Consider the following 9,629-nt stretch of genomic DNA (forward strand, 5'->3'; position numbering starts at 1 on the left):
GGTAAAGTCACGTAGAATGAGAATAAAATTATGAATTAATAAAATAAAATAACACAATAAAATTCTCACGACGTTTCGGCCACAACACAAGCGGCCTCGTGTGAACCAAAGAAGATGAATCCTTGCAGTCACGAAAGCTTTAAATCGAAAAATAATAATTTGATAAACGAGCGAGGGTCTTAGCGATACGAGTAGTAGTACGTGTACACGCTTTGTACTGCCGAGCGTCACGTGATCACACAACTGATATACGAGCGAGGTCTTTCAATACTAGCAGTGTACGTCTATACGCTTTGTACTGCCGAGCGTCACCACAACTGATATCCGAGTGCTTTGATACACTGGTGCTTTGGATTACAAACACGTTTCCGGAACGAATTATGCTGCGCAACCCACGGTTTTACTATGCTCTTGTTCTTTCTATTCTATTTATTATTCTTTCTATTCTTGTTCTTTCTATTCTATTTATTATTCTTTCTATTCTATTTATTATTCTTGTTCTTTCTCTTCGATTGCGCGGCTGTGAACGGTGGCGCCGGCGAGTGGCTGCGGCGGGGTGACGCGTGAGAACGCGCTTGCGTGCATCACCTACGAACCGAGCGTCGAAAAGTCCATCGGCTTGCGTAGGACGGCCCGTCTAAGGCTAAACTATAAAACGAAACGATGTTTTGTTATTTTGCCACGTAAGGGCCCACTGAGCGACGTAGCTCTTCTTCAGAAGCGTCCGGGGAATCACAAATGGTCGCTTGGCGAACTGGCGGCTTATCAGCAGACGTAGAGGGGGGGGGGGGGGGAAACAACAACAGGACCCGGTGGGACACGGAAACTCCAAATATTCGGCAGACGTCAGGGTCGGGATCGAACCTACGACGTCCTGCATACCAAGCGAGGTAGTTAACATCTCCTAGACACCGTGATGATGATGAGAGAGAGAGAGAGAGACACCGCAATGACCTCCCCCCCTCCCAAACACCCCACCGCCGCCTGCCTGACTGTGGGCCCCTTTCCGCCAGACTCTGCCGTTCCCGACGGCGCTGCCATCTGCCACGGTAGCAGCAATCATTATCTTAATTGGCTTTTATTTGTTCTGTTTTTTTCCGCGTCAACCTCATTAGCGGGGGGCAAAGCCATTCCTAAGCCTCGCTGTGTGTCACAGACGACTGTTTGGGTTTTGTGATTAGGCCGGGGGGCGCGGGGGGGAGGGGGGGGGGCGCGGGGGGGAGGGGGGGGCGCGGGGGGGAGGGGGGGGGCGCGGGGCGTTTAAGGCGGAGAGGGGGGGGGCCGGGGTACATTTTTGCCACGTTCGGTTTTTTTGCCAATTGGGGCCCAACATTTAGCCACGTTACGCGTTTGCGGGCTCGCGAAAAACCCGCCGGTGTTAACCAGGGTGGCCGCGCGGCCTCCTGACCGCCAAATCTGCAAGACGGTGCGTGAATGCGTGCGTGCGTGCGTGCGTCTGTGTGTGTGTGTCTGTGTGTGTGTGTCTGTGTGTGTGTGTGCGTGCATGCGTGTGGGGGGGGGGGGGGGAGCGGTGGCGCAGCAGTTAGCGCTGCCTCTACAAACCCGGCTGTGACGACTATCTGAACCGGTTCTGGGCCTCCCACTGGGGAGACAAAGGTGGCCGGGCGTGGTGCTGGACACCCGACCCCTTCGTCTGTCGAACCGGTCTCCGTAGTTTCTCTCCAATAACCCCAACAGTCTGTTCAGGCTATATGGGGGGGGGGGGTGGGGGGTGGGGGATCTTTGTCAGCAGCACAGTGGTTTCGCGAACTTCACTGTAAACCCCGCCACCTGAGTTCAATTCCTGGCCCGTGGCTATCGCCATTGTCGACCGCTATCCCAGCTCCTGGCGCGTAGGCGTAAACATCGCCACCGGGGGAGACAAAGGTGGCCGGTCGAGTGGCGCTGGACGGAACCACCCCTTGGTTGCGCGGTGCTCGCCTTAATAGCTGCTCGCTAACACGTGGTCGGCAGCGGTGCTTCGGGGCCTACAATCCCGCCAACCTGGGTCATGGACGTCATCCACGGAAGCGGCGTCCGAATCCCGTCCTGGGTCTCGACCTTGGCCGACTCGGCCGTAAAAAGTAAAAAAAACACAACAACCGGTGGCCCGGGTGTTGTGGCAACTGGGGAGACAAAGGCGGCCGGGCTTGCGACTGGCTACGCCACACCCTCGCGCGCCCTTAATAGGTGCTCGCCGACAGCACTTGCAGCGGTGGTCTCGCACAGCCCCAGCGAGGCCGGGGGGGGAGGGGGCGGTAGGGGTTGTCTCGTGTCTGCGTGCGAGTGCGCTGTGCCCTTCACGTGGACGCGCTTTGGATGTTTAACAGCGTGCGGTGTGGGCTGCATGCGGCCCGTCTCAACAGGCGCTCGCTAACATCATGATCCCTCTCTGGTCCCTCTCACGTCCACACCCACCCCTCCACCCCGTACGTTTCATAAGAGACGGACGGACGGACGGACGGGCGGTACCGATGATCTCTGCCGCTCTCGCCTTTGCGACTCTGCCCGGGGGCGGGCGGGCGGTCGTGCGTGCGTTCATGTTCCTTGGCGTTTGCTCTTTGCGTGGAAGAAGGGCCCCCCCCCCCCCCCCCCCCGGGACCGTTTGTCCCGATGATAAATTTAGCCCACGATGTTACCGCTCGCTCGCTCGCTCGCCCTCCCGCGTACGTAATGTGCGTGCCCGTGTTGTGCTGTGCCGTGCCGTGTGAACACACACACACAGGAACAAAACTGTTTTTCTTTTACCAGGTAAGGCCCGCTGAGATACGGTAGCTCCTTTTCCAGAAGCAGGCCTGGCCATCACAAATAATAGCTCAACGAAGTGGCCTTATCATCACCATCACGTGGGCATTGTAGCAGCACCCAAATACTCTAAAAACGCGTGACGTTGATTATAAATGTACAGGGAAGAACCGGAGGACCCGTGGAAAAATCCACACGACCAGGGGAAGGAATGCGCAAATATGCAGCAGCAGGCGTCAGGGTCGGGATCGAACCCACGACCTCCTGTACACCAGGCGAGGTAGTTAACATCTCCTAGCCACCGTGATGATGATGATGATGCTGAGTGAGAGAGACACGCAAACTCCAAATATCCAGCAGCAGGCAGCAGGCGTCAGGATCAGGATGGAACCCACGACCTCCTGTATATCGGGCGAGGTAGTCGACATCTCCTGGCCACGTGGCGTGACGAGCATTCGCGGCGGGAGAGTGCCGCTCGTTGGCCAGGAAATGAACCCGTCCGTAATTTACGTCTTCGCTCCTGCCGTTCCTCTCAACAACCCCACACGGCCATAACTCTCTCTGGCACTCACTCCTCTCTCTAGGTCCCTCTCGCTCACTCACTCACTCCTCGCTCTCTGCCAATGCGTCACGTGTTCATGACAGCGACAGCAGCGGGGGGGGGGGGGGCGATCCGTTGACACAGGCCCTCTTGCGTCCCGGGCCAAGTGAAGTGGAGGGACGGAGTGGAGGTAGAGAGTGGAGGGAGTGGAGGTAGAGAGTGGAGGGAGTGGAGGTAGTGAGTGGAGAGAGTGGAGGGAGGGAGTGGAGGGAGTGGAGGGAGGGAGTGGAGGGAGTGGAGGGAGTGGAGGGAGTGAGTGGAGTGAGTGGAGGGAGTGGAGGGAGTGGAGAGAGTGGAGAGAGTTGAGGTAGTGAGTGGAGTGAGTGGAGAGAGTGGAGAGAGTGGAGGGAGGGAGTGGAGAGAGTGGAGGGAGGGAGTGGAGAGAGTGGAGGGAGGGAGTGGAGGGAGTGGAGGGAGGGAGTGGAGGGAGTGGAGGGAGTGGAGGGAGTGGAGGGAGTGGGTGGAGGGAGTGGAGGGAGGGAGTGGAGGGAGTGGAGGGGGGGAGTGGAGTGAGTGGAGGGAGGGAGTGGAGGGAGTGGAGGGAGGGAGTGGAGGGAGTGGGTGGAGGGAGTGGAGGGAGTGGGTGGAGGGAGTGGAGGGAGGGAGTGGAGGGAGTGGAGTGAGTGGAGGGGGGGAGTGGAGGGAGTGGAGGGAGGGAGTGGAGAGAGTGGAGAGAGTGGAGGGAGTGGAGGGAGAGAGTGGAGTGAGTGGAGGGAGGGAGTGGAGGGAGTGGAGTTAGTGGAGGGGGGGAGTGGAGGGAGTGGGTGGAGGGAGTGGAGAGAGTGAAGGGAGGGAGTGGAGGGAGTGGAGGGAGTGGGTGGAGGGAGTGGAGGGAGGGAGTGGAGGGAGTGGAGGGAGGGAGTGGAGGGAGGGAGTGGAGAGAGTGGAGAGAGGTGAGTGGAGGGAGGGAGTGGGTGGAGGGAGTGGAGGGAGTGGAGAGAGTGGAGGGAGGGAGTGAGGGAGTGGAGGGAGGAGTGGAGAGAGTGAAGGGAGGGAGTGGAGGGAGTGGAGGGAGTGGGGAGGGAGGGAGTGGAGGGAGTGGGTGGAGGGAGTGGAGGGAGGGAGTGGAGGGAGGGAGTGGAGGGAGGGAATGGAGGAGGGAGAGAGTGGAGGGAGTGGAGGGAGGAGAGAGGGAGGGAGTGGAGGGAGTGGAGAGAGTGGAGGGAGGGAGGGAGTGGAGGGAGTGGAGGGAGTGGAGAGAGGGAGTGGAGGGAGTGGAGGGAGGGAATGGAGGGAGGGAGAGAGTGGAGGGAGGGAGTGGAGGTAGTGGAGGGAGGGAGTGGAGAGAGTGGAGGGAGGGAGTGGAGGGAGGGAGTGGAGTGAGTGGAGGGAGTGGAGGGAGTGGAGGAAGGGAGTGGAGGGAGTGGAGAGAGTGGAGTGGAGGGAGTGGAGGGAGTGGTTCTTAGTGGAGGGGGAGGGAGTGGAGTGAGTGGAGGGAGGGAGGGAGGGAGTGGAGGGAGGGAGTGGAGGGAGTGGAGAGAGTGGAGGGAGGGAGTGGAGAGAGTGGAGGGGAGGGAGTGGAGAGAGTGGAGGGAGGGAGTGGAGGGAGGGAGTGGAGGGAGTGGAGGGAGGAGAGAGTGGAGGGAGGGAGTGGAGGGAGTGGAGGGAGGGAGTGGAGGGAGTGGAGAGAGTGGAGGGAGGGAGTGGAGGGAGGGAGGGAGTGGAGGGAGGGAGTGGAGGGCGGGAGAGAGTGGAGGGAGTGGAGGGAGGGAGAGAGTGGAGGGAGTGGAGGGAGGGAGTGGAGGGAGGGAGTGGAGGGAGTGGAGGGAGGGAGTGGAGAGAGTGGAGGGAGTGGAGGGAGTGGAGGGGTGGAGGGAGGGAGTGGAGGGAGTGGAGGGAGTGGAGAGAGTGGAGGGAGTGGAGGGGAGGGAGTGGAGTGAGTGGAGAGAGTGGAGGGAGTGGAGGGGTGGAGGGAGGGAGTGGAGGGAGTGGAGGGAGTGGAGAGAGTGGAGGGAGGGAGTGGAGGGAGTGGAGGGAGGGAGTGGAGGGAGGGAGTGGAGAGAGTGGAAGGGAGTGGAGGGAGTGGGTGGAGGGGAGTGGAGGGAGTGGGTGGAGGGAGTGGAGGGAGGGAGTGGAGGAGTGGAGGGAGGGAGAGAGTGGAGGGAGTGGAGGGAGGGAGTGGAGGGAAGGGAGTGGAGAGAGTGGAGAGAGTGGAGGGAGTGGAGGAGGTGGAGGGAGAGAGTGGAGTGAGTGGAGGGAGGGAGTGGAGGGAGTGGGTGGAGGGAGTGGAGAGAGTGGAGGGGGGGAGTGCAGTGAGTGGAGGAGGGAGTGGAGGGAGTGGGTGGAGGGAGTGGAGTGAGTGGAGGGGGGGAGTGGAGGGAGTGGAGGGGGAGGGAGTGGAGGGAGTGGAGCGAGGGAGTGGAGGGAGGGAGTGGAGGGGTGGAGGGAGGAGTGGAGAGAGTGGAGGGAGTGGAGGGAGGGGGAGTGGAGGGAGTGGAGGGAGGGAGTGGAGTGAGTGGAGGGGGGGAGTGGAGGGAGTGGAGGGAGGGAGTGGAGAGAGTGGAGGGAGTGGAGGGAGTGGAGAGAGTGGAGGGGGGGAGTGGAGTGAGTGGAGGGAGGGAGTGGAGGGAGTGGGTGGAGGGAGGGAATGGAGGGAGGGAGAGAGTGGAGGGAGTGGAAGGAGGAGAGAGTGGAGGGAGTGGAGGGAGTGGAGAGAGTGGAGGGAGGGAGTGGAGGGAGTGGAGTGAGTGGAGGGAGTGTAGGGAGTGGAGGGAGGGAGTGGAGGGAGGGAGTGGAGTGAGTGGAGGGAGTGGAGGGAGGGAGTGGAGGGAGGGAGTGGAGAGAGTGGAGGGGAGGGAGTGGAGGGAGGTGGGAGGGAGTGGAGGGAGGGAGTGGAGGGAGTGGAGGGAGGGAATGGAGGGAGGGAGAGAGTGGAGGGAGGGAGTGGAGAGAGTGGAGGGAGGGAGTGGAGGGAGGGAGTGGAGTGAGTGGAGGGAGGGAGTGGAGGGAGTGGAGAGAGGAGGGAGGGAGTGGAGGGAGGGAGTGGAGGGAGGGAGAGAGTGGAGGGAGGGAGAGAGTGGAGGGAGTGGAGGGAGGGAGTGGAGGGAGTGGAGGGAGGGAGAGAGTGGAGGGAGTGGAGGGAGGGAGAGAGTGGAGGGAGGGAGTGGAGAGAGTGGGGGGAGGGAGGGAGTGGAGAGAGTGGAGGGAGTGGAGGGAGGGAGTGGAGGGAGTGGAGGGAGGGAGTGGAGGGAGTGGAGAGAGTGGAGGGAGAGAGTGGAGGGAGGGAGTGAGTGGAGGGAGTGGAGGGAGGGAGTGGAGAGAGTGGAGGGAGGGAGTGGAGGGAGTGGAGGGAGTGGAGGGAGTGGAGAGGGAGAGGGAGTGGAGGGAGGGAGGGAGGGAGTGGAGGGAGGAGAGTGGAGGGAGTGGAGGGAGGGAGGGAGTGGAGAGAGTGGAGGGAGTATAGGGAGGGAGGGGAGGGGAGGAAGTGGAGTGGAGGGAGGGAGTGGAGGGGAGGGGGACTGTCTCGTGAGTCGGAGGGGTCGCGACTTCCGGGTCATCGCCAATCAGTGGCAATGCGCACGGCAGAATGCCTCCCTCCATTGACAGCGATGAAGAGAATACAAATTGTAACGCGCGCATTTTTCGCGAAGGACCAAAGTTCAGTTGTGACCCAGCTCAGAGTTGGAACCTGCTCCATCCCAGCTCAGAGATGGAACCCTCTCACCACGTCGTGATTTGCCGAGTGGATTTATTTTTCCTCTTGAGCCGCGAAGTTGCAGCGCCTCCTAGCGGTGTCGCCGCAGCTTCGCGGCGCTGCTCCAGCGGGTGGCCCGCTGACAGCAACCTCTGCCCCCCTGTCCACCGCGTGTTGTCAAATTGGAATCTCTCCGCGTGGGTCTCTCTGCGCGTGTGTTTGGCGTTGGCGACGGTTAGCGGCGCCCCCCCGCGCTACCCAAGTTGGGTTCCCGCTCACGGCCATCGCCGGTGACGATTCTCTGAATCGGTCCCGGGCCTCCTCCTCCCCCCCCACCCCACCCCCCCTAGGTCGACTCGGCCTCAAATGAGTACCCGGCACGGTTGTTTAAGCAACATCAGCAGGGGGGAGACAAAGGCGGCCGGGCCTGGTGCCTGCCGCCCACACTCTCGTGCAACGTGCCGACCGTGATAGGTGTGCTACTCGATAACAGCGAGATGTTGACTACCTCGCCTGGTACACAGGAGGGGCGTGGGTTCGATCCCGACCCTGATGCCTGCTGTATTTTTGGAGTTTGCGTGTCTCTCTCTCATCATCATCATCACGGTGGCTAGGAGATGTTAACTACCTCGCCTGGTGCACAGGAGGGCGTGGGTTCGATCCCGACCCTGACGCCTGCTGTATTTTTGGAGTTTGCGTGTCTCTCTCATCATCATCATCATCACGGTGGCTATGAGATGTTAACTACCTCGCCTGGTGCACAGGAGGTCGTGGGTTCGATCCCGACCCTGGAATTTGCGGTGTCTCTGCGTGGATTTTTCTCCGGGTCCCCCTGGTTTTCCCCCTCCACATTTAGAATCAACGTCGCGCGTTTAGAGTGTTTGCCTACTGCTGTAAATTCCCACGCGTTGATGATGATGATGATTACCAAGCCAATTCGTTGAGCTGTCACTTGTGATGGTCAGGCCGCTTCTGAAAAAAAGAGCTACGTAGCTCCGTGGGCCCTTACCTGGAAAGATAAAAAAATAATGTATTCTTGGTATTTTCGGTAAAGTCACGTAGAAGGGAAATAATAAAATCATAAAAATCAAACAATAAAATTCTCCCGACGTTTCGATTGCAACACAAGCAATCGTCATCAGGTGTGAAAACCACAGCAAGAACATTTTCTTGCCGTGGTTTATTATTTTATTATTTCCCTTCTACGTGACTTCACCGAAAGAACTTAAAACTTCCGCTCAGTTATAGTCTTGGTTCTTTCGGTAAAGTCACGTAGAAGGGAAACAATAAAATAAAATTAAAATATATATTGTTTCCCTTCTACGTGGTGACTTTACCGAAAGAACCAAGAATATTAATCCCTGCAGTCATGAAAGCTTTAAATCGGAGTTAAAAAATAATGTTGTTTTGTTCGCATATCTTTATTTTACTTGTTCACCGTTCCTGTACTTTGCACTCCTATCGTGTCTTCGTGCCGTTCGTTGTTGCAACGTTCGGAACCCGCCCCTACTGGGCATCTTTGAAAAAAGAGCTTCGCAGCTCATCGGATTCCTCCGGTGTAAAGAAATATTCCGATTCTGTAGCGTGGTGGGGGGGTGTACGGACACGCATTTTGGTGACGTGATTACGACCCCCGCAAAAAATATCTATCAATTGTGAATCGTGATCTTGGTTCGCGAAAGCTCAGTGGGGCCTTAACCCGGTCAAAATCAAAATAGTTTAGTGTTTAGTTCATCGATGTGCTAGTCGCAAGCAGGACTTGCCCTCACGGTCTTTTGAACGCCACACGGTGGGGGTGCATCTTTGTGTTTGTGCGCGCGTGGTCAGGACGTACACGCTGTGTGGCACACCGGAGTACCTCGCCCCGGAGGTGATTCAGAGCAAGGGCCACGGCTTGGCCATCGACTGGTGGGCGCTCGGAATCCTCATCTTCGAGATGCTCTCCGGGTGAGTGACGACGCGGTGACGATGCGGTGACGATGCGGTGACGATGCAGTGACGATGCGGTGAGGATGCGGTGAGGATGCGGTGATGATGCGGTGACGACGGCGACGACAGGGCGACGGCGCGGTGACGACGCGGTAATGTGGTGATGATGTGGTGATGATGCGGTAACGACGCGGTGACGACGGGGTTATGACACGGTGATACGGTGATGATGTGGTGATGATGCGATGGTGATGCGGTGATGATGCGGTGATGATGCGTGGCGACGGGGCGACGACGCGGTGATGAGGTGGTGCGAGCGGCTCGGCGTTAATGTCATTGAAAGAGGTGCAGCAGCAGCAGCAGCAGCAGCACAGCGCTGTTTTTACAGAGACGTCGTCACTCGCCGCAGGGAACCGTAGCGACGCGACCGTCGCCACTCCACGATGCCGATCGGTGGTGCGGGGGAAGAACAGCGAACACTAAAATCAGTTTCTAAAGAAATGAGCTTTCCCGACGATGACGATTTAAAAGTGGCGTGCAGCTCCCAGTGGCCTCCGAACGTCGGAAGTGAAGAGAGCGTTCCAGACGGCCGCAGAAGCGCGTCTGAAAGCGCGGGGGCGAAGGCGGCGGGCGCCGCCGCCGCCGCTGCGAGGAACGATGACCGGAGTTCGCGCGACCAACTCCGGTCGAGATCGGCGAGGTGTCGCGCTCCGTGCGTAA

The 9,629-nt window shown here is 59.2% G+C and overlaps 1 protein-coding gene across 2 annotated transcripts in view; it reads left to right on the forward strand.

The window, feature by feature from the left end:
• LOC142905297 (putative serine/threonine-protein kinase PRKY) overlaps positions 1-9,176 on the forward strand; it is an 85,157-nt gene extending 75,981 nt beyond the window's left edge. Inside the window, exon 5 of one of the 2 annotated variants that reach the window (XM_076054110.1) lies at positions 8,808-9,176. In XM_076054110.1, the coding sequence (XP_075910225.1) occupies positions 8,808-8,931 (124 nt within the window). In that variant the 3' untranslated portion in view covers positions 8,932-9,176. The remainder of the gene's footprint in view (positions 1-8,807) is intronic. The other variant, XM_076054109.1, reaches the window with a different exon arrangement.
• The last annotated feature ends 453 nt before the right edge of the window (positions 9,177-9,629 follow it).

The sequence above is a fragment of the Petromyzon marinus genome, chromosome 64 (genome assembly GCF_048934315.1).
Source record: "Petromyzon marinus isolate PM22_M1 ecotype Great Lakes invasive population chromosome 64, UKy_Petmar_22M1.pri1.0, whole genome shotgun sequence".
Taxonomy (NCBI): Eukaryota; Metazoa; Chordata; class Hyperoartia; order Petromyzontiformes; family Petromyzontidae; genus Petromyzon; species Petromyzon marinus.